Source organism: Uloborus diversus, chromosome 6 (genome assembly GCF_026930045.1).
Source record: "Uloborus diversus isolate 005 chromosome 6, Udiv.v.3.1, whole genome shotgun sequence".
In the NCBI taxonomy this organism is placed as follows: Eukaryota; Metazoa; Arthropoda; class Arachnida; order Araneae; family Uloboridae; genus Uloborus; species Uloborus diversus.
This window is the reverse complement of record NC_072736.1, coordinates 57,935,621-57,961,755: the sequence shown is the minus strand read 5'-3', so window position 1 is coordinate 57,961,755 and position 26,135 is coordinate 57,935,621. Positions and strand designations below refer to the sequence as shown.

At 33.6% G+C, this 26,135-nt stretch overlaps 1 protein-coding gene across 1 annotated transcript in view; it reads left to right on the top strand.

The window, feature by feature from the left end:
• LOC129224451 (uncharacterized) overlaps positions 1–20,795 on the top strand; it is a 29,379-nt gene extending 8,584 nt beyond the window's left edge. Inside the window, exons 2-5 of the mRNA XM_054858905.1 lie at positions 3,212–3,350; positions 6,093–6,217; positions 13,122–13,245; positions 20,389–20,795. Coding sequence (XP_054714880.1) covers positions 3,212–3,350; positions 6,093–6,217; positions 13,122–13,245; positions 20,389–20,608 — 608 coding nt within the window. The 3' untranslated portion in view covers positions 20,609–20,795. The remainder of the gene's footprint in view (positions 1–3,211; positions 3,351–6,092; positions 6,218–13,121; positions 13,246–20,388) is intronic.
• The last annotated feature ends 5,340 nt before the right edge of the window (positions 20,796–26,135 follow it).

Sequence of the window (26,135 nt, the reverse complement as noted above, 5' to 3'; positions counted from 1 at the left end):
ACTTATATATCTCAAGAAATAATGAACGAATCAAACAAAAATTTATCGACATGGAGCCCTAAAAAGGTACAAGAGCTGATTCTACGTTCTTTCTTGTTCATTGCGAGTGTTATATCTCAAGAAGTAATGCAACGTTTCAGATGGAATATGGAAAAATGTGAACCTGCACAGAAACAGGCTCTGATTTGATTTTGGCGCCAATAGCTTCAAGGGGGCTGATTTTTGCCATTTTTTGTGCGAATAAAAATAACTTTGCAACAATAAGAAATAAATCATAATAAACTGTCATCTGCGCGGTTTTAATTCTTGGGAAATGATCGAGAAAATCTCATTGATCAAAAAAAATTTTTTTATCTTTTGCCCTCTTCAGTTTGTCAACAAAGAAAATGTTTGTAATTAATTTTAGTACGACTTTTAAAATAATTTAAAGATTTTTTTTTTAATTTTCGTTCTTTGCTTTGCTTTTGCAAGGATATTTCTACAATTTGGAAATTGTGACGGTTGCCAAGTATTTGAGTGCGTTTTTTTTTTTTTAAATATTGCTTACGTGTTTAAGCAGGCGTGGGGATTGATCCTCTTTACTTGATTCCAGTATTTTCTATATGGAGGTTACGGTTACAGGGTTAGTCCATTCATTATTCTGCCGTGCTAAGCACAAAAGTCGTATCTGCACATTATCAAAATTGAGTGACGGTCACCAAATGGTTCATTGTCACATATTTACTCTAAATAAAATGTTTAATGTTCATTTGTGAATGATTTTTTTTTTTTTAATTCTGAAAAAGAGTAGCACCCGAATCAAATACAAGGAGGCACACGGCTTTAAGCTGCGATTTCTCATTTTGAACTCTGCTGCAGATACGACTTTTGCACTTAGCACGGCGCGAAAGTATTAGCATTGAAATACTATTTACAAGTTAATGTTCGAAATGTCACCAGACTTGGCACCATTTGGCGATTTCTCGTCAAATTTGGTGCCGAAAATAAATTACCAAAAATGATGCCGACTTGACGATACCTTTTAAATTTTTCTCCAATCCCATAAGCATGATGTGGAATGATGCATAGCAGGCAAAGTCAACCTACAGGTAGAATTTGAAGAACTGCGGTAACTTTAAGCAAAAATTATTGGATTAAGCTCCAAATTTAGCCGGATAAGTACAAATTAAGCATATGCGAGGATAAAAAATAATTTATTCTTACAAAGTTTGTATTAATACGGTAGATCCAAGAATTCATAACAGAGAAAGAAATAGAAGAAAGTTTTGTGAGGGTCACAACATACCAGTTTCAATTTTGTATTAGTAGATTTTATTTTTCCACGCTCTCAAAACATCTAACATTAATTACTTCCTTTCTCCTACAAAAAACGGTTTCTGCTTTAGGACACTTGAGCTCATCATAATATTAAATTGAAATATTTCTGAAATACTGTTTTTGCAATTATTTACACTTGATGGAAGTTAATAAAAAAATTTTGAAATCAAAGTAAGGTTTCAAAAAAGAACTATACCAACGGGCATACAGGACACCTGAAAAAAATATAACAATTTAACTGGCAAACTAACCAACAAAAATTCGTCACCACTCCAATAAGGTAATTTTTTGCATTGAGTATGCAAATATGCAATTGTCGCTTACCAAACACAATTTTTCTTTTGCCTTATATTTATTAAAAACTTCATATTTTGTAAACTGGTCGCTTTGATCCCATGTAACTTAGAAACTGGACGTGACATAATGCGTATGACTGAGATCATTTTTGCACTCAGTGGCCATAAGTTGTTGTCAAAAACAAGTTACAGATCTAAGACAGCAAAATCAGTTTCCCCTGTGTAGTCTATGTCAAGCATGGGGCATTTAGATAGAACGAAAAGAATACCAGAGCGGCTTCAAACAATAAAAACTAATTTCTCCAAAAAAAAAAAAAAAACATTTTGTAGACAAACGTATTCAGTGGACTTTCTGTAAAAGGGTAAAGTAAAATCCAGAGCATTTTGACATAATCGATATAGCCTTCTTCAGAGACCAACAGAGAATGACGTTGAAAGCGGGATAACTTATGAAACAAACAACGTAAAATCAGGGTTTCAGTGTATAGCGTTACAAGCGACAATTAGAGGGAAGTATCACACTATGTGACAAAGCACTAAAGCGTGAGTTGTGGGGTGTAAAATATGTTGAGAAAAGTGTGACACCATTTATGACACCCCAAAGCGGATAGAAAATAAATAAAGATTTGGAGGAAAAAATCTCTCCAATTGAGTTATGAGTTATTTCCACAGAGTAATTTCCGTTTTGTAATAAAGAAATATCGTATATGGCTACAAGAAAAATATTTATTGCTGAAAAATCTACAACTCTTAAACTACTTTTCTACAAAACTCAAAACATTTTTCAGGCATTTGTCATAGCGTGGCACAAGTTTTTGTATGCCCTTCTTCGTAGAAGGTTGCCGCCTGCGTTTTCAACCAAATGTAATTTATTCTTTCAGCTCATCATCATTATTGAAGTGTTGCCCATCAAAGAAATATTTCAGGTGCAAGAAGAGGTGGAAATCTCTAGGAGCGAGGTCAGGGCTCTAAAAAAGATGGTCAAACACGTCCCAGCCAAATTCTTGTAGGAGGTCTTTTGTCACATGTCGGGCGTTATCGTGAGGAAAAAAAAACACCTTTTAACAGGACTTTAACAGAAGCCACTTTAACAGAAGTCCTCGGCGCTTGTTCTGTATTGGGTGGGGCAATTAAGTGTTTCACAAAAAACTTTTGCATTGGTTGCTTGACCTCGCGGCAAGAAATCAACCGCGAATGTGACAACAGACCTCCTACAGGAATTTTGTTTGGACGTGTTTGACCATCCTTCTTAGAGCCCTGACCTAACTCCTAGGGATATCCACTTTTTCTTGCACCTGAAATCTTTCCTTGGTGGGCAGCACTTCAACAACGATGATGAGCTGAAATAATAAGTTACCATATGGTTAAAAACGCAGACGGCAACCTTCTATGAAGAAGGCATACAAAAACTTGTGCCACGCTATGACAAATGCCTGCAAAATTTGCAATTGTTATGTAGAAAGGTCGTTTAGGAGTTGTAGATTTTTCAGCAATAAATATTTTTCCTGCATCCATATACGATATTTCTTTATTACCAAACTGAAATTACTTTGTGGATATACTTCGTATTTCATCCCATTGTTTTCCTTTCTTCACAGTTGCTGCTGCCTATGTAGTGGGTGATGACGATTTCGGTGATGCCAAATGCTTCCAAGAGAAGCTGACCCCCTGCTTCGGTGGTATTTATGCATCCATAATTATCAGGGAATCCAAAGGAGAAAAAATCGAACCATGTTCGTGAGTACTATTTGAAAAATTCGTCCTTTTTTTTAAAACTGTTTTTCCTTGTGAATCTACTTACGTATCTAATTCTACACTCACTGCCGAAAGTTAAGCACGGAGATGGGTCATTCCGACGAAAATGGTACATTTCATGTCCAGCACTTTTGGATTTTTTACAGAAAATTTGATGGTTAATATGAATTAATCATATTTTTTCTTTATTCTTCATGCAATTTTGTATCATGAGGTTTTTTTGTTTTTAATATTTTGATTTAGGAATTTTTTTTGAAAAAATTATGTTAGTCAAAAAGGCAAAATCTTGATGTCCCAACTTCAAAACAGTTACAGTTAAAAAGTGATTTAAGTAATTTCTTAGCTGCAATAACAAAAAAAATTCCAATTATATTGCAACACTTTTATTGTAACAATTTAAACAATAAATTTTTAGAAAAATATTTTTTTAATGAAAATGCAGGGAATTTACAATTGTCCTTACAGTTCACAAATTTTGAAATTTCCACTCTGTTACAGTCATTAAAGAATAAAAAAAATTTGTCTTCTGAAAGTCATAAAAACACGTTCGTCTTGAAAACAAATCGTACGAAAGTTCCAAACACCTTTTATCGGCACTTACAAGAAACTCATGTGACCCTTCAAGATGCTGCCTTTTTGTATGTCTGCCTTTTTTGCATAATTCTTGGCACAAAACCGTGATTGACCGTTTGCTAACTTATTTGCATACTTCTATCTACCTCTGCAGCGAGTTGCAGCCTCTGCAATTTGATTTGGCTTCCGGAAATGTACATTTTAACTTTTGGCGCTTAACTTTTGGCAGTGAGTGCATATTATTCATAACAAAGCTGTATTCAGTGCTCCATCCAGCCGGTAAATCCACATGTAGTAGCTGGTATGGTGATAGATTGTGTAATGGCATGGATACCAGAAGACAAATCAAATCGCAATCCGCAAAATGTTGGTATTACTTGTTGAATAATTTGCTGCAAGAGATATCAGCTAACACGCAAATTTTGCGAAATAGGGAAACTAACAAAAAGCAGCGATGCAACTGAGTGCATCAAGATACGAAAATGATCAAAAATCGAACATACCAGGTAGTCCTGTCCAGAATGTAAGTTCCGCTTATCCACACTAAAAAGGAAACAAACGTTTCGAACTAACTTTAATGAAATAAGGAACTACAACAGTCAAACTACTTTTCGACGTGGGTTTGGACGCCCTGGTCGAAGCACGATGATGTCTACGATATCAAACGTAGGCTAACAAGGCTCTAACTTCGTTTCCGTGCAGGAATCGCTGGCATGAAAAGACTTCAGGTTCTTGAAAAGACGATAAAGTCACTTTGTGTGAGGTCCGAGCTGAAGGCGGGGTGTGTCGAAACATCCGCTTCTGACCACATTTGACCACGGAATCACTCAACGAATATTGAGTCTTAAAGTATACGAATTTGTTTGTGAATTTCAGTCTTTGGTGCTTCTCAGGTTGAAACATCGGAAGACCGACTGTATCTTGCAGGTAGTGGGATACTCGATTCAAGATGTTTCAAGTTTAGTCAACAGTACAGTATTGCTAGTAACAAAGCCAACAAAATGCTTGGGATTATCAATAGATCTATTTCAAACAAATCTAAGAAAGTTCTTCTGCCTTTATATAGGAGTTTAGTAAGACCTCACTTGGAGTATGCTATTCAGTTTTGGTCGCCTTATCTGAAGAAAGATATTTTTGTATTGGAAAGGGTTCAAAGAAGGGTAACTAAATTAGTAAGGGGACTCTCAGAGTTAGATTATGATACCAGACTTAATAGGCTTAACATGTATAGCCTGGAGCAAAGGAGAGTTAGAGGGGACATGATTCAGTTATTTAAATTTATCAAAATGAAAGATGTAAATGGGTTAAATTTTTGCGGGGAAAGCAGGACAAGGGGTCATTGTTTTAAGCTATTTAAATCTCAGGTTAACTTGGAAATCAGGAAAAACTACTACTTTAGCAGGGTCATGGGCACTTGGAAAAGCTTACCGGAAGAGGCGGTAATGAGCAAGGGAGTGGATAGCTTTAAAAGGACCATTGATCTTCATTGGGGACTAATTAATTGATTAGGACCAGCCTAACTGGGCCCAGAGCCTGTTGCTGGTCGTCACATTTGTATTTGTATTTGTTTTAAACATTTTAAACTCAGTGCTGCATATGTCAGCTATTCTGCAATTGACTCTCCCTCCTTGTCAATGACTCAGCTGCAAGAACGTAGGGGTGCCCACCTGGGTGGGGGGAGTCATGGCGCAGATTGCGCCATTGAAATTTTTAGGGGAAGGGGTGTTTTGAGAGGTATTTTTCACTTTTTTTGGGAGGCTCTTGATTTGAGGGGAGGAGGGCTTCGCGATATTTAGACGCCTTTGCTCTTGGGGGGGGGGCACCCATGAAGAACGCGCTGTTTGCACTGTTTGAACTAACAAGCGCAGCTATTCTGTGGCAAAAATGAGAAACAGGACTTACTATCTGGATCACCTGGTTTTCAAGGAATGCCGCTTAAACCCCTCTCCTCCCCCTCCGTTTTTTTTTTTTTTTTTTTTTTTTTTTTGCAAGCATCCTCCTCGTAATAAAATAATCAAAGCACTTTTCTTCTTCTTTTTCAAATTAAGACAGTTAAAACTTTTTGCTGTAAATGCAATTCAACAATAATCATAGATCCAAGTTTATAGTCAGCTATTTTTTTTTCTAATTGTGGAACGTTCCTTTATTTAGGGTCATTCCTCAGGCAGTCAAATGCTTGAGTGATTCTGCTACAGCCTGCCAAATAAAGCAAAGTTTCGAAGACCTAAAGAACACATACACAGAAGCGTGCACAAAGGGGACAGATCTCTACAATAGTAAGTAAACTTTTTTTTCGGTGTTATTTTGATGGTTGAAATTTTATTAGGGTTAATCCAGTGGATTAACCCTAAGCTCCAGTAGATAGCGTTCATTTCTTCAATCTCCTAAAATTACAGTCTTACCAGTGAAACAGTTAAGTTACCGGATCCAGTTCAGCCCTGCCAAAATAAAGCATTTCTCTGCATGTCAATTATCATTTTGTGGCGCGAGTTTCATTGTTGATAACGTCAGCGTTACTCGATCATTGGCTATTATATATATATATGAGAATTTTGTTTTCCTCCTAAAAATCACTGAGCTACATCGGAACCCTCGAATGACGACTTGACACTTGAGTTAAAGTAAAGAATAGGTTTTATCCATAGATCTCTAGATGCACTATAACTAGATGCACAAAACCTTAGCAACAGCCATATTAGCCACGATTGAATTCGCGAATCTTGAAGTAAGCGGGCAAAAACGTATTCTAAGGTGCAAAAGTGGTTTACACTCCTGCGCTAAGCCACGCGCATTGCGGAAACTTATATTTATAACTTATATATGTAAACTTATATTTTATTCTATGTTGAAGGTGAAGACGTGAAAAGCAATACTGTTTCAAATGACGCACCATAACAAAAACATACCGCAATAAAAGTTGCATCATTAATTAATATTATAAGTTCCATAGAAATGTAAAACTCGAAAAAGAGGAGCAAACATAAACGATATTTTCTTGTTTCACCAAGGTAGAAAATAAACAAGTTGCCAAGTAAAGTGACGCACCTATAATAAAAAAGTCTTTTTGGCGGATTATTATTGATGGATTTTTTTAATGTTGGTTTGTTTGTTTTCATGATTATTTTAATCAGCTTTTTCTGTTGTTTAATGAATTAGTTTTTATTTGGCGGATTTGAAAAGGTTAATTTAATTGTTTGGTGGATATTTTTTCATTGTAATGGAGAATTAAGTCTCATTTCATTGATTGTTTTGTTAAAACTTAAAAAGAAAAAAAACAACGTACATAGATTCGCCAAAGTACTTTCTATGTAATTTAGGCTAAAAATTGAGGTAAAGAATAACATCAAAAATTCTCGCCAAGCTAAAAATTGCGTCAAAGAAAATCACTCTAAAATGTTCAATAATTTACAATTTTTTTTTTTTTTTTTGTAATTTTGGGAAAATATCGCTTATTACGGATTTTGAATCCAACTTTGATTTCCTGTTTTAAAATATCAAATACTTAGAGATTAAAAGAAGCGGTGATATGAAAAATTTAATATGTAATAGGATTTCTGTAACACAGTAGTATGGCTGATCTAAGGCCCCTATATATACGAGCCGACGCATCAGCTTAAGATCAGCCTTTTTGGATCGGAGCGCGAGTTTGATTGGTTGTCTTTTCTGGCGATTGTTCGCGTTTGGTGATTGTTCAATGCCAGCGATTATTAGCGGCACGTGAATTGTTTATTAAGATAAGATAGATAAGATAAGATAAAATTTATTAACAAACAAAATACACACATACATAACAGTAAGCAAAATTAAAAAAAAAAAAAAAAAGGAAAGTACAAATTATAAAACATAAATTACAAACTTCATAACAAAACATTAAGAAAATCTTGACTATAGTTCAACACGAGTTAGTATTAAATTTAACACTAAAGAGCGCCAAAGGCACTGTCCGCAGTGTTTTTTAATTGATTTAGTATGGAGTACAAACACAAATATGTATTAACAGAAATATTTACAAATTAATTTTACACAAGTAGTAAAAATTTTACACAGAACAATTATTGGACTGTTTGACTCCAGAGAAAAAAAAACACAATAACTCGCATTGAAACATTCAATAGTATAAAAATTACAATACAAAATCCCCCCCGGTTGGCAAGTCAGTATATTTTATCAGCTAAAAGTTAATTGTTGATACAATGTCATTATTTTGTATATATTCATTGACCCCTTTTTTATATTTTTTAAAGTTCTTCTCATTCCTAACATCTTCCGTTAGTTCATTAAACAGCCGCGGTGCCAAGTAAAAGAATTGTTTTTTAATAATCGTTTTATTTGGTTTTATAACTTTATATTGTTTACCTGAAATTCGAGTATTATATTTTTTTTCATTAATTTCAAACCAGTTATTGTTGTTATGCAAAAAATACAATATTCTCTGTGCATATATTTCTCTGATATTATAGATTTTCTCTGACTTTTGTAAAAAAGTATCGTTTTTATTAAGTTCTTGTTTAGCTCCATAAATTATTTTCAAAATTTTTGCATAAGTTCTATTTAAATTGGTAAGATTTGTTTCATAATCGCCTCCCCATGCACAAATACCGTACGTAATTATTGAGTTAATCCAAGCGTAAAATAAACATCTAAGAAACTTTTTCCCAACTATATTTCTCAATAGATAGAGCCAATGTATTCTACCTCTTAACTTATTCACAAGTTTATCAGTATGGCATTTCCATTTTAAATTTTCACTAAAAGTTATACCTAAATAATTTATATTTTCGACTCTTTCTATGGTAGGGCAGTTACAGTTATTTGTGCTGTCACATGTTGGTTCGTGATATTTTATGCGTAAATCAATTTTATTAATTCCATTCTTTTTTAAATCAAACTTTATGTATTTTGTTTTATTTATATTAAGAGATAACATATTGTCAGTTAACCATTTATTTATAGCAGTTAAATCAAGTTCCATTTGGTTTTTTATATCATTAATGCTCTTTGCAGAATATGTTAATGCTGTATCATCTGCATATAGAGTAATTGTACCGTATAATTTAATGCATGACATGTCATTAATATATATTAAAAAAAGTAATGGACCTAAAATTGATCCCTGAGGGACTCCGGTTTTTGTTGTTTTATATTTGCTTATACAGTTATTTAGTTTTGTTGCTTGTTTTCTGTCCGTGAGATAGGATAATATCCATTTGTAAGGTATTCCTCTTATTCCAACATTGTATAACTTTTTTATCAAAATCTTTATGCTTACACTGTCAAATGCTTTACGTAAATCCAAGAATACTGCTGAAGTTTCATAGTTTTCGTTAATGTTCGCATAAATTTCACCTGCTAATTTTAATACAGCTTTTTCAGTATTTCTGTTTTGCCTAAATCCGTATTGTGCGTTATGGAAAAAATCATATTTTTCTAAGAAATTCATCAACTGAGAGCTATAACATTTTTCCAATAATTTAGAGAATATTGGTAGAACTGAGATAGGTCTGAAATTATTACAGTCATCTTTAGCACCTGATTTGTGTATCGGTGTAATTATTGCTTTTTTAGATCTTCTATGAATTCCCCCCTTTGTAGACTAATATTGATGATTTTTGTCACAAATTCTATATGATACTTAGCAATTATCTTAAGTGCATTACTTGTAATTCCGTCATGTCCCGGTGTTTTGTCATTTTGCATATTATCAATAATATTTTTAACCTTACTTATTTCCATTGGGTAAATATACATAGAATTTGTTTGGTGTGTTATGTTATTATCATAGTTTGATGGTTTATCGCCGTTTATTTCCACACAACAATTTATAAAAAAGTCATTAAATTTTTCAACTAGTTCATTGCTATTATCTACATCGATGGAATTCTTATTCTTAATCCCTGTAATATCTTTAATAATATTCCATTGTTTTCTTCCATCTTTTCCAGCATGGACAAATTTTTTATGAAAAAAATCCTCTTTTTCTTTTTTAATCAACTTTTTTAATTGTTTATTGTATTCTTTATAATTATTTTTATATTCCTTATTATAAGGAAATTGTTTTGTTTTATTATATAATTTTTCTTTTTTATTGATCATATTTACCAACTCTTGTGTAATCCATTGTTTTTTTAATTTATTAGCTTTTTTTATCTTCTTGTTTTTTTCCATGAGTTCCTTAATTTTACTGATAAAAGTGTTATAAATCTCATTTATCTCCATGTTTTCATCTATTAAGCTAGAGAAATTAATTTCTTTAATATCCTGTTCAAAAGTTCTATAATCGATGCATGTTTTAATTATTTGCTCGCTACTCCGATTACGTTTCAAATGTTTTTCTAATAATTTTTTGTTATCAATTTTTACTAGTAATGCATAGTGATCGGTTATTGTTGTTTTATGTACTGCAGCTGTTACTGCTCTATCTATTCTGTAATTACATTTATAAAAGACATGATCAATACAGGATGAGCTTAGGTCATTACACCTAGTTGGTATATCAACATATTGCTTGAAACCCATAGTGTACATAGTATTAATATAATCATTTGTTGTCGTGTTATTCTGTAAAGTATCAATGTTTATGTCACCAATATACAAAATGTTTTTACATACAATTCCTTTAACCTTTTGTTCAAGTTCTAATATATAATCATTTATACTACATTCAATAGCCCTGTAAATAAAAACTATAAAAAAATCAAGTTCCTTATTATACAAGTATAATGCCTCAGCAGTATTCATTAAAATACTCTGATCAGAAAAGTAGTATTTCTCTTTAATATAAGCTATGACTCCCCCTGATCTATTTCTTTCTCTTGTATTATAAAGTTTGTTATACCCCTTAAGATTATAATTATCAATTTCACATTCCTTAATCCATATTTCACTTAATAACAAAATATCTATATCCATATTTTCAATTGTTATCAAGAGTTCATCTAAATTTTGCCTTATGCTCCTTATGTTCAGATGATAAATGTTTAATACCGCTGTATTGTCTTTTATAAGAAATGTCTCTGCTTCGTCCACGTTATTTAGTTCAGTGATTTTTTCAATTGAATCATAATCCATGAACACCCGTTCACCTCTCTTAATATCGTGGTCTTCCATCGCACAAAAACTGGTTTGAATTATTTCTCAATTTATCCAAGTCCTCTTTCCTCCTTACCTGTATTACTCTATCATTCTCACTTTTTCGAAGAAAGACCTTTCCTCCTTTCATCCAAACAAATTTATAATCATTTTCACTCTTGAATTTTCTGGCTATAAAATGTAATTCCTTAACCTTTCTTGTAACATGTTCATTGATAAAAATCTTTTGTTCTTCAAATTTATTGTTAATCATGGTCGTGGTTAAATTTTTATTATCTTTGGTAGCTCTGAGCCATGTATTACGTGTGAGAATATCCTTAAATCTCACTATAATTGGTTTTATTCTATTTTTACTTTGCGTTGGAACTCGGTGCATGTTAATTATTTCACCTTTTTCTTCTAGATGCAACTCAGTAGCCATCTTTCCAATTATATCATTCAGATTCTCTCCTTTTTCCTCAGGATAGTTGTTAATTTCAATGTTGTTTTCTTTCGATCGAAGTTCGATTGCATCTAATTTGCCGATTATTAAATAAAGTATTATTAATTATCGGCAAATTTGGCGAAACCCAAAACTGTGCTGTGGTAACCCAAGCAGTGCAACAATGGAAAATTCGATCCAAAATGGCTAAACTTAAGCTGATGCGTCGGCCTGTCTATATAGCGGCTCTAGGCTGATCGGCCGATGCATGATGACGTCATTTTTCAGTTCACTGGCATTGACTCTAGTACGGTGATGCTCAGTCGGAGTTTTTTTTTTTAATTTTTAATTTTGTTGTTGTATTTATACGCAACTCCAACAAACTATAGGGGGCACTGCAGCCACCGTCTAATGGCGGATGAAAAAGGTAAAACAAACGCATGCCGCAGCGTAGAAAATTCTCATAAGCCTAGTAAATTTTGTTTGTATGCACGATTTTTTCGCTTTATTCTTTTTAAATTGGTTTTAAAGTCTTGTGGATATTCTGGTCCACGTAGAATTAGCTGGCTGATTGGTTTACATTTTAATTCATGTTGTAATGCAACTTCAAAAACGTGCCTCATACACTTGCAAGAATATCTAAGTTTAAATTAACAGCCAATTGAGATGCAGTAATGGAATGTTTTGAATCAAAATTTTTCTCAAGATATTTACATAGAGTAAAGAAATTACATAGAGAGGCCCCGCTATACTAAGAAATTGAAACCGGAAGTTGCACCGCTGTATCCCAAGATCCTTAGCTTGTTGAGATACATCCTGATTCAAAACACTCTATTACCGAATATCAGTTGGTTGTTAATTTAAACTTAGATATATCGTTGCAAGTTTATGAAGCACGTTTCTCAAATTGCATTAAAACATGAATTAAAATGCAAACCAATCCGCCAGCTACTTTATACGGTCCCTTTGCGAGATTGATAAAAACTATTCTCGCGAAGCGATCATGTTATCATAACCCTGCTCATCATTGCCCTGCTGTATCCCATAATTCCGGCTTCAATTTCATCTCCTTTTTACCATAGATGGAGCCTCTCTGTATATTTCTTTACTCTATGGTATAGCGGAGCCTTTCTATGTAATTTCTTTACTCTATGGCCAATAATGAATGCGGTTATCAATTACGTGAATAAAGGCTTAGCCGTTATTAAGATCTGCTTTAAAAAAAACGTAACAATTTGAATTCTTTGAAACATGGAAGTTCCAAACACATTCTGTTAGACGCGGAAAAACAATCTCTTTATTTTGGTATTAAATTTAAAAAATTTTAACTATGTTTTCACTGCAAAAATCGCGAAAAACCTTTTAAAAGTTTTTAATTAATATCTTCGTTAAATAATGTCATCCAAAGATGCAACCTAGCTAAGAATACTCTTGATCAACTCTCCTTTCGAACAAGTTTTTTTTTTTTTTTGAAAAAAGGTCCATCCGTTTAGGCACTAGAGTGCCACAGACAGATACACAGACACGTCAAATTTATAACCCCTTTCCTTTGTGTGTCGGGGGTTAAAAACAAATTATCATGCCGTGGGACGAGTTTCATTGTTGAAACACGCGGGTTACTGGATCATCGGCTACTATTTATATGAGGATTATTATTATTATTATTTCAGAGTTGGAAGCAAATGAGGAGTGCATATCAAAGCAGACATCCGCCTTTTCTTCTTGCGTGAAAGTGAAGACGATCAAAGACCCTACTCCGGAGCAGGTTGTTGAAATGCAGAAGGATGTATGCAGGTTAGTAGCATTCCCAAGTTTCCAGATTTTTTTCTCACTTTTACAGTCGTTGTCTGCGAATTGCATTTATGTTTCGAATAATGATGCAGCGTGAAAAACGGAAATCTGAGTTGGAATTTCTGCTTTTAATTAATTCTGCAAACTTTAAATGTTTGGTTGTTAATGGTATCAAATCACAAAACAATGAAAATGCCCTTGGTGTCTTTGAACGCCACATTTTAAGGGACATCTTTAGAGGAAAGGAGGTTGATGGAATTTTGCACAGCTGCTCTAATTTAGAGCTGTATCATGCCTTTATGCCACGTTATATGCCACATTATAAGAATAAATAAAGAACGATCAACAAACAAAATATTTTTGGCTAAACTTATAAGGGTTAGAACACGCGGTCGACCTAACCTCAGATGGTTTGATTGCCTTGATAAGGATTTTTCTACCATAAAAGTGGAGAATTGGCAAAACATGGCCAAAAAATAGAGGCCTGGAAAACAAATTGTTGAGAAGGCCAGGGACCACCCAGGACTGAAGGAAGGAATGGTATCAAATCCTGTTTTGTGAATTGAAACTGCTGATTCGATCTTTTCGTTCTCCTTGCTTTAAACAGCGAAATGCCACTCATCAGTTTGCAAGGAATTTTAAAACAATGGCAGATGATGATGAAATCTTGGGTATCATGTAAATTTTTCCTGACAAGGGGCCTGTTTCGAGAAGAAATGTGAGTTCTGCATGGGAAACATTTTCGATTAGCTGTCATTAAACTTAAGAAATCAGTCATCTTGCTAGTGCTAGATTTGTTCATAGTGGCGTTCCACTCGACTTCTCATCATCTTGACGGCGTCAGCGTAGATGCAATGCTGATAACGTAAGGAATTATCAATATTGATATTTTAAGATGAATGCAACATTACTTTTTAATCTTTATTAAACTTTTATGCTGTATGAAACACGCCAATATTGACGCCGTCAGTATAACATCAAGATTGTCAAGGTTGATGCAAGAACTTTTACTAGTAGGGCAGTTGTTTTTATGACGTGTACAAAAAGGAGCTCATGGTGTGCAGTTCAAAATTTCACTTTTGATTGAATTCTGTCCGTTGGAACTAGAGCAGATAATATTTTCAAAGCGACAATCATTTCATTGAACAATGGAATACATAGACGGAAAGTAACGAAAAGGTATCCAGAACGTTTGCCGATATGCCAGTTTTGGGGATTTTCTCTTGAATTAAAAATAGTTAACCAATAGGATTCCCTTTCGCCTTGCCACCAATTAGTTCTTATCCATGTTATACACGTGGTTGAAGTCGCAAAAAGGCGCAATTCTTAGTTTACATTTATACTAGGGGGCAAACCTAACCTGAAAGCATTGTAATGCTGTGATTAGGAGCTGCGTAGCCTTCACAATGCTGCCTGGTTAGGCTTGCTGCAACAATAGTCAATCTTTCTCGTGAATAAAGTTTAGTAGATTACAAAAACGAAGTTTGTTTTTCAATGAATTCGTTCGTTTTTGGAAAAAAAAAAATCAGATAGTAATGCAATCATTCATATTTTGAAGCAAGAATCAAAAGATTTCTGATCGCCGAAAGTATGACGAATATTTTCATCACACTATCGACTGTTGGCAGAAACAGTTTTATGAGTAAACTAGCTTTTACCCGCGGCTTCGCTCACGTTGATGTAGTTTTTTTTCAATCGATTCAAGTTAACGGTCAACACAGGCAGAGGTCAAATAGTTACCAAAAAGTGATTTGTCTCCAGTTTTGCTGACATTTCAAATTGCCTGCCCCTTTAAATGTATCAAAAGGTATGATTGAAACTGAAAATCAGGAGGAAGGGGGGTAAATGAAATGTCGGCGAAACTAGGAAGACACCCAAAAGATCACGCAAAATAAATCACGAAAACGTTCAGGAGTTCTAAGGAAGTTAGTTTGGGTAATTCTCAAAAAATCCAATTCAAGTGAGGCCAACTATTCTTAAAGTGAAACTGTTTCCTTAAAATCCCGATATATAATTCTTTATATCTCTATTGAAATGATTCCACAAAAAAAAGTTTGGCCAGAGTCCTGCTGATCGATTAAGTACCCAGTCAACACAAATAAATTAAAAAAAAAACGCATTAATTACCTCAAAGTTGCATTAAAATGGAAAATAATCATCCAAATCCATGTATCATTTGCCAATCTTGTGCAAAAATCTTACTTCAAGATTTGACTTGAGAAAAGCCTTGAACAATCACGAAAAGCAAAGATAGTCAACAATACAACAATTGTCGTTATCGACAGGGAGTTGAGATGATACCCTAAATACTATACTGCGTTGAGGAAAGCCTTCGAACATGGAACTAAAAAGCTCATAACTCGTTTTTAATTCTACTTAGAAATTTCGAACAGGTGCCATCATCAGCAGAAAAATCAGAGCTTTCGATGGACATATAATGTAAATATGTGCAAGTACTTTTTCATCCCCATATTAGAAAATTTATACGAAAATTGTGTTTTATTGCCCCCTAAGGGAGTTTTGCCCCCCATAAAGAGCCGAAAACTACCCTATGTGTTATTCTGATGCATAAGCTATGTTATTGTAAAGTTTCATCAAAATCCGTTCTGTAGTTTTTGTGTGAAAGAGTAACAAACATCCATACATCCATACAGACAAACTTTCCTATATATAATAGTAGTAAGATTAAACGTAAAATACTCAAATTAGATAGATAGTATTTGTCAGATACATCGACTTAAAGATTATCTGCAAGGCCGGCTAAGACAGCAAATTTAAACGTTTACGACCAAAAAATCCGGTTAACATCAAAAACCTTCATTATACCGAAAATCTCAAAATCAAACATAGTGTTTATCCACTGTTAATGAATTATTGCACTTTGCACATATCTGGGCTCACACCAAATAATTCTATCTTGGGTTCGGTAGTTAGAACTTAAGTTGTAGTCCCTGTGACCTACCCCTATCTTGTGCACTTATAGTTAAGCGAGCGTTAAATGGGTTCCAAACCACTGTGCCACAATCGGAGAAGTTTTTATATCAATCAATGTTATCCATATTCAGTCTAGATTTTAAAAACCGAGCTCTTCACGGTAGCCTTCGGTTCCTTCGAAGCAGTGACTCTCAGTCTGTGACATAGGGAGCAAAATTTATGCTGCCGTGTGCAGGTAAAGGGCAGTAACTGAAAATGTTTCTTTTTTTTCTTTTTGCATTTTTGTCATCTATTGTACGTTATTGTATTGTATTGTATTTAGATTCTGCTGAAAAAAAGGCGCGAAAAAAAAAACGTTTAATTCCAACATTTTCCTTTTATTAGTATTGAATCCATCACACATTTCTCCAAATATCTCGAAAATTCATTTCTTCAGCTGCTGCCGTTTACCTGCACACGCCAGTATGGCAGTACTAAAGTAAAAATTTATTTTCGAAAAAATGGAATTTCTGTCTGTGTCTACCACTGTTAACTCTATATATGTGTTCGTATATTAATGTGCCTATTTATCCATCAATCTGCTAATACATTTATCTAATTCTATCTATCTACCTATCTATCGATTTATGTGTGTACTTATATCTATTTATAGCTATCTATTTATATCTACATATATATCTCTTTATCTATCCATCTATCAATTTATATCTGTCTACTTACCTATTTATCTATCGGTTTATATATATATATATATATAGTTATAGAGAATATAAGTATGCAGATACTCATATAATCTCTATAACTATTTATTTATATCGACCTAGTTATCTATCACTAAATCTATAATTCCCTCTATCTATCTATCTATCTAAGGATCTAGATCTTTCTACTTATACTAGCTATATTAATATACATTTATATCTACCTATTTATCTATCTGTTTGTATCTGCATACTTATATATATCCTTTATAATTACTTATCTACTTTGCCTATTCAGCTCTCCCTCTATCTATCTAACTATTAATTTATATATCTACATTTATATCTATGTATGGCTACCTATTTATATTCATTTATTTATATCTATCTACATCTATATAGCTGTTTATATTTGTACATGCACTATGTGACCAAAAGTATTGGGACACTTTCAAAATTCACATTTTTAGGATTACTCAAGGAATAAAAGACCAATTGCTTTGTAACTTTTGTCACATAACAGGTATGCTCCAGATGTCATATTCCATTAAAACTGTATCACCCTTGCATTTCTGGAATCAGTAACAAATTGAGGAAAACAAAAATGTTTTTTGATCATCACTCATCGTAAACAGCGTAAGCGGTAAATTTCAGAAATTAGTTAGACTAATATACCCAATTATTTTACATAGTTTCGAGAAAGTATCACTGATATTCACGAAAATCTAGGCCTTTCTTTCAAAACTGTGAATTTTACTTGAAGATTTTTGGCTCATAACACGAAAAGTTTTCCATCAAAGCTTACCAAACTTTCGAAAAACTTAACAGCATACAAGAGAAATATAATACTAAATCTTGAAGTTAATATGTTGAAAATTTGATAAAATGCATGTGGACATTTAAAGCAGTTAATTTTTCAATGCACATACGCGAAATGTAGCAATTTATAACTTTTATAATCTAAAACCCAACTAAATTCCTTAACTCATAATAAAATTCCAGTTCAATATCTTAAAAATTCAGAACGTTACCAGCGGTCTAATGAGCCGAATTTCAGTAACTCTTGGATAAGGAACGAATCGTGAGGAGTCTTTCGCAAGTTTGTAACTTTTGCTTGCAATTGATCAGTGTGATTTATGATAAAAACGGATTATTGGCGAAAGTTCCCTCACGATTCGTTACCTATCCAAGAGTTATTCGAATTCAGCTCATTAGACCGCTGGTAACGCTCTGAATTTTAAGATATTCGACTGGAATTTAGTCATGAGTTGAGGAATATAGTTGGGTTTTAGATTATAAAAGTTATAAATTGCTATCTTTTGCGCATGAGCAAGGAAAAATGTATTGCTTTAAATATCCGTATTTTCTCAAAATTTTCAATATTTTATTTTCAAATTTTAGTATTCTACTTCTCTTGTATGCTATAACGTTTTCTGTAAATTTGGTAAGCTTTGATGGAAAACGTTACGTGTTATGAACCAAAAGCTTCAAAAAAAAAAAAAAAAAAAATTCGTATCTTTGGAAGAAACGCTTAGGGTAACGACACCAGTAACAGACAAGGGTCCAGTAACAGACAGTTATACGTTTGGATTTAAATAATAAGCCTTTTAGGGGGATAAAACTGATTTTGCTGTGGCCCATGAATGCGTTGCAACCATCTAGTGTTATCAGAGTGAATTTCATGAGACAGTTGATATTTACAAGGCAGTGTTGGAAGGTTATGAACAGACGCCACGAGGTTAGCTAGTGTTTCATGTTCATTTGATTTAAATAAGGCTTTAGTTCTTAAAATAATTTTTTTTTTGCACATTTTGAAGAAAAAAGGGGATTTTTGTTGATTACTCATCCTTTCCTCATCCTATCTGTAACATGGGATCATCAGATTTTTCGGTGTCTGTTACTGGGGGTTGGACCTTTCTTCGAATTTGAGCAAATAAAAATCGAGTTCACTAATTCAGAGGATCCAGAAGCAGCCAAACGTTAGCTGAGATGTAGTTGTATGTGAGAAACATAGTTTAAAAATTCTAAATACATTAAGAGGTTCAGAAAATGGAGTTAACATGAGAGCGATGTCTTAAGCATGTATGTTACTGGTGCCGTTACCCTATATCTTCACAAATATCAGCAATACTTTCTTGTAAGTATGAAAAAAATTGCACATAGTAATCTAACTAATTTCTGAAATTTACAGCTTATTCTCAGCAGTTTACGATGAATGATATCAAAAAACATCCCCCCCCCCTCAATTTGTTACTGATTCCCGAAACGCAAGCGTAATACAACATCCATTAGAAAATGACAGCTGGAGCATGCCTTTTATATGACAAAAGTTACAAAGCACTTGATATCTTATTTCTTGAGAAATCCTTAAAAATGTGAACTTTGAAAGTGTCCCGATACTTTTGTTCATATAGTGTATATCTATCTACATATTTATCTATCTATATCTATCTATCTGTTTATATCTGTGCATAGATGTATCTATTTATATATATATCTATCTGCGTCTGAATCAACTGCGGGGTGTAAAAAAAAAATTTAGAAAAAAAGCCCTTCAATGATAAGTTTCACTACACCATACAATGGGGTCAAAATGCCAAAATGCGCTTTAAAATGTTTTTTTTTTTTAATTTAAAAATCTTATATTTAACCAATTGAGGATTAATAAATTTACAGATCTACCTACCTCTTAGGCAGTCAGAACTGGAATTTTAGAGCCTTTCGTCCACTACAAAGCTAAAGGAAGCCTTTACACGGTAAAGAACCGCAAGTGCAGAAATTTAAAAAAATTGCTTTTAAGCAGACTATGATTGAATTGTCAGGTTTAAGAAGGGAATAAGTCCAAGAAATAAATGTTTAAAAATCGAATTCATTTGTATGAGGAATAGAGTTTTCATTCAATGACCACTAAATTTTTGCTATATCTCTTTTTAGGGACTGTTTTCTTTTCTTTTTTTTTCCTTTTTTTACCACTCTCATGTAGGGCAACGCTTGGAGATAATTTAGAGTTAAAAAGTAATTTTGCCATTTTTTGATATTCATTTCTTCTTAAACCTGACGATTCGATTTTTTTTCTTATTAAAGGTGGGTATATTTAGTTTCTCTCCTTTCCAATGATAATAATAGGACGATAAAAAAATGAATAATCGAATATTCAAAACCGAAAATCGGTTTTGATCAGCACCGAAAACTAGGAAGTTCAAGGTTATTTTTTCAAAACACTCTACCAAAAAATGTACTCTTATGTACTCTTTGAAATTATCATTGATTAGTCATCAATGGTCTAGTATATGAAGACTCTGAAAAAGAATTAGCTGAGTAAACTTGCGAACTTTGGGCCCTGAGCCCTACATACTTGTGAGGGCAAACAAACGACAGAGGTTTTAAAAACTTTTTTAAGCGCCTTTTGGCATTTTCGTCAAACTGTGTGCCACTGATAATTCTTTCATCTGGGTTCAAATAATAATTTTTCACTGAGATGCAGATTGATGATTGTCCTCTTCTCTTTCAGGCAATTGGATTCCATCCCACCATGCGTGGGTAAAGAAATAGAAAAAGCTTGCGGGAAGGATGCCGCTGAAGTTGCTCAAAAACTCATCACACCACTCTTCAAACTAGCTGAGCCTGTTTGCGCTGAAATTTTAAAAGGAGCAGCATCTTCCATTTTCGTGTCCTCTTACAGCATCTTTTTCGCCCTAGCAGTTGCTCTTTTCATTTGGATGAGGCAGTAGAGACGCTCCTGAGTTACGTCATTCAAGGAAGAATCAAGGACAGAATTAGAAATGTATTTAGATGTCCTAAATGACTTTTTACGATTTTCCTTTCAAAGGCCGAGTGCTTGATGTGAAATCGGAATGTTCACCACGATAGCAATTTTAAACTCTCACAATAAAAGTAAATAAATAATTAATCTGTCAATGCAAGATGGTTTAGGTGACTTTCTTAGCGTGAAAAAATGGTTGTTGTATTTTAAACTTTCACTTGGGTTGTATTGAACGGCTCCGATAAAATGAGGCCTTACCTTGAGAATGTTTATTTCGTCTTGGAAATCTCACTGAAACGGTAAATGTTATTGGCATTGTTATTGTTAACTTCGCAATGACAGAATTTCAATTCAAATCCGCAGCAGTAATGCTTCCTCTTTTCAGTGAACTCCTCAAAAAAAAAAAAAAAAAAAAAAAAAAACTCTTGATCAGAAAAAAAAAATCTCTAATATTACTGGAGTCAAGCAAATAAAAAAGGATGTGTTTATTGTACAACATATATTTTTAATTTTCAGTTTGAAAATTAAAAAATATTTTGAAGTGTCTGGTATTTTGTACATGTATTAAAAAATATACTCACAAAACAGAGCACATTGTTTTTAGAAACCCAACTAAAGAAAAAAAGCAAAATTATAAAATTTTATGCACCGGCAATGAGTGGGTTGTTGAATCAACATAACAAGAATTAGTCAAGGAAATACAAAAAGGTGAAGTATGGAAACAGTTTCCGATTGATTTTCTTGATATTCGGTACAAAAATATTTCAGAACGTGGCGCCTCAAAGTTTGGAAATTCGACTGATTGCTCAATCCATTTCCACGGGTGTACAATTTTTATGCATTTGCAAATTAATTGCCGGAATTTAAACTTAGGCTTTAAATTGTAATATATTCGATTATAAGGAATCATTTAACATCATATTATAAAGGATTAACTTCCTAAAAAAATTTTTGTACTTACAAAATAATGATTTGTACGTGTTGCAGGTGTACCCGTGTTAATGGATTGAGCATAAGTTTCCTTCTTTTTTTTTTTTTTTTTCAATGTGTAATGTCACACCCCTGCAAATGGATTGAGTATGAGATTCTTTTTTTTTATATGTGCAATGACACACCAGTAAAAATGAATTGAGCATGAGTTTTTACATTTTTTTTTCTAATGCGTAATGTCACACCCCCTGCAAATGGATTGAGCATGATATTCTTTCTTTTTTTTTTTTTTTAATGTGCAATGACACACCCGTGCAAATGTATTGAGCATGAGTTTCTTTCTTTCTTTTTTTTTAAATGTGTAATGACACACCAGTGTAAATGTATTGAGCATGAGCTTTTTTTTTTTTTTTTTTTTTTCAATGAGCAAGAAAAGGCTCCCCGCTCCTCCCATCATAGTCTTTGATTTTTCCTGGCGAAGCGGAGATTAAGGGGTACATTCAACTCTAACATAATTCGATCGAATACGATCAACTGTATCCCCCAATAGTGCAGCGAGAAATTTCCTTGCCCTACTCAGTAAAAAATTTTTCACTACGCAACTGGTACATAGAATTTGATCTAATCGAACACAATCGAGTTAAATATGAATCTGCTCCTTAATTTTAGAGACTTTCATATTGCGCAAAAAGTTACGATAGCTCCAAATATTGGAGGACTGAGTAGTATAAAAGAAAGAACACCCTTCGATTAATAGTCAATTTATCTGAATAATAACTGTAGCCTGCATAAAGGAGTCGAAACGCCAGGGAGCATTCCCGTCACATTTATGTTATTGCCTTACGTGTGTCATGTGTTGTATGTTATGACTATTGTGAGACTCTGAGAAGTTGAGCTCCGACTCTGACAATGTTTACCTCTGTTTCGGTAAATAGGGAGGATTAATTGGCGCTAAATTGAGTTGAGAAACTTTCTTAGTTTTTTTTTATAAATATATACGTATATATATTGCAACTAAAATCCGAGCGAATAACTCGCCTATTTTTCACTAAACTCCCCTAAAACAGATAAACATAGACAAAGTCATAACTCAATTAACCAGAGCTGCACTAAACATGTAATGCGTAATATTAATCTGTAATGGGGGGGGGGGATAATATTAATCTAAATTAACTATAACAACCCGAAGTTCAGCTAATTTATAGCCGAACGCTCTACCAAAAAAAAAACTTATCAATGAAACCGAACAACTAAGCCCAGTGCTTTTGAGCTTTATTTAAATTAAAAAAAAAAAAAAACAGGCGTAATTGTGAATTTTTTTTCGCCGAAAGCGGTACAAAAAATTGGAAAATTTTATTAGAATTTTGCATAAAAAATGTGCATAAGAACTACAGGCTGCATCAAGGTTATGCAACAGCAAGAGGCGTTTCCGAAAAATTGATTTTTCGACCGTAGGTCTTTTTTTTTCTCTCAATAGCCGGCCCGATAAGCTTTAAAAATGATGACTTAGATGGCAGCACGTGTTCATCATTTAAGTGAACGATAACAATACAAAATCAGTAAAACTGAGCATTGCTTTTCGAATGTACTAAAAATGTGACTGGCTATTTGTTTTTTGCCGAAAGAAGAAAAAAAAAAATAAGTTACGCATCAAGTTGTTAGTAATTTTTATGTTTTACTTTGTGTTCTAATAAATATTCATAAGTTAACTAAATGAAAAGCGTAATTTTAATTTGGGGTAGTAATTTTTTATTTGTACAAAGTTAAAAACCGTCATTAGAAGAATTTATATTTCAGTATACTATTTTTTATCTGAACAAAATATTATTCCATTGTAGTCTGAAATCTTAAACATGATACTTATATTTTCACTTACATTATGCTCTTTAGGTTTTTGTTGGAGCCAAAACTTAAAAAAAAAAAAAAAAAAAAAAAAAAACCCTTACAATTAAGAATCAATTGAGCTACAAGTTGCATCAAGTTTCCGTAACAGTAAGGAGCTTTCCTATTTTATTTATTTTATTCTCTCGCTTGTGCTATTTATTGTTTATAAGCGTCCATGTAATGTATGATATGTGTCTAATTTTTCGATGCAGATCATCCGGGTATGGCCCGAACACTCGTTCTTCTGGTTACCAGTCGAACGCTCTGCCAATCGAGCTATTCGATGCCAAACTAATGGCGTCAAAATACGTCTGATCGCAGCTTGCATTTTTCAGAGTCTTACGAATCTGATTGATGTAAGTTTTACTCGCGCAAGGCTTGGACCAGTCAGATTGTTTAAGAAACAATTTTTTTAAAACTTTATTTAAAAGTACTTTTCAGAAATCGCAACAAACTCCTTTTTTTTGTATCGAACTACTTCCTACTCTACTTCTTTTTTGTTTTAAGTAGTACGCTACACTACAAACTACTAAAAAATGTAACTATTACGCTACTTCCTACCATTGGTTCAAAATCATATAGTAATTGTAAATGTAAACTATTTTACAAAATGCAAGTCCTGTAATAGTTGAGTGGATGGGAAGGGCAGGGTGGAACACGAAGCACAGCCTTGGGGTTTCTGGGTTATTAATGTAATGAAATATAAGTGTATTTTCATTAAAGAGCACATCCTCATATATACAATAGCGAATACAAATACAAATACAAATGTGACGACCAGCAACAGGCTCTGGGCCCAGCTAGGCTGGTCCTAGTCAATTAATTAGTCCCCAATGAAGATCAATGGCCCTCTTAAAGCTATCCACTCCCTTGCTCATTACCGCCTCTTCCGGTAAGCTATTCCAAGTGCCCACAACCCTGCTAAAGTAGTAGTTTTTCCTGATTTCCAAGTTAGCCTGAGATTTAAATAGCTTAAAACAATGACCCCTTGTCCTGCTTTCCCCGCAAAAATTTAATCCATTTACTTCTTTCATTTTGATAAATTTAAATGATCGAGTAACGCTCCTAACGTCATCAACAATGAAACTTGTGACGTAATATGTTTCGGTAATGTTTAAAATGCAGGGAAATACTTTATTGTGACAAGGCTGAACTGGATCAGGTAACTTAACTCTTCTACTGGAAAGAATGTGTCATTTCAAGGGAATGAAGAAAAGAAAAAGTGGTCAACAATGATTGCTATCTACTGAAGTTTAGTGTTCATTCACCGAAGTTAGGGTTAAAATTTCAACTATCAAAATATCATTAAACAGACGTCAACTGCTTTGTTTGAATGAAGCAATTTTCACCCGTCATACCTTTACCATAGATCTTAAAAAGGGATAGATAAGCCTTTCCCTCCTACAGCGCAGCGTATTTCGCTCGGAGAAAGTGGGGTCATCATGATTCTTACGAGAATCACGTGATCAAGGGACATCGTGTCTCCCTTTTCTCGAGCAGCAGTGATCTAACAATGCGAAGCGTCATTAAAAGTCTAGGATTGTCTGAAGATTTTCATTACTTATGTGAGAAATCTCTATATGTGTGAATCTGAGATTTTCTAGCGAAAGAGGGTTTGATGAAGTAATGCTAGTGCCAATTTTATTAAAAAATAAAGACATAGTGAGTAGCAGAAATCTTCTTTCTGCTAAAGGCAAAAGAAGTTCCCATGCAGAATCGAAATTAAGAATATTTCAAACAATTTACTGTAGATGCCGAGCATTATATTAAATCACTAAAAACTAGCGATGGAAAATTAGTTATAGTGTCCGCGAAAAACTGGATTTTTAGGTTCCCTAATTTCTATGAAAAGTGTGCTGGAAACATATGAAAAGTATGCAGGTGCCCGAATTCCAGTTCTAAACTGCGTAATGACTTATAAGCTTACTAAAGATTATTCATTTATACGGAAATTAAAGTGTCGCTTTTGATCATAAATATGCTCTGGAGAAATGGCGGATACAAAGGGGGGGGGGGGGGGTCATATGGGGGTCATGACCATAGATCTTAAAAAGGGATAGATAGGCCTTGATCGATCCCAGTCGAGGCCTTGATCGATTCCAGTTCTTCAAATTGCGCTGATTTTGACAACCTTCAAATGCTAAGATTAAATTTGAAGCGTAATAAAAATGCTTTGAAAGAAAGCCTTTTCTTCCGATTCCTTTGACGACGATTTGGAAAATTCTGAAATCATCTCAATTAACATGACGCAGTATATTAATGATGTTTCTGACTACGCTGGATTTTTTGTCCGGCAAGTGCACTCGGTTGTGAACTGCGACGACTTCAACGCAGTCTCAACTACAACAAACCAAAAAATAGGCCTAATAAAATTTAAGAATTTTGGGACACATTCAAGTATGATAACTTATTGCAAGATTGCAGCCATTGAAATATGTACATTCGTGAAGAACAAATGAGAGAGGATGTGAAAAAGTTTTGGGGGTAAAACACAAAAATATAATGTTACTCATGAGACCACAAGAGTTATGAGAAAAATTTCGAGTTCCGTTTTTCTAAGTTTAAATAAGCATATGTTGGAAACAGAAGCAGCAGATTTTCTCGTTAACAAGTTTATAAAATCAATCGTTACTAAATATTTAAGCGTTAGAATGTATCGCGCAGTCAATTCAAACAATGAA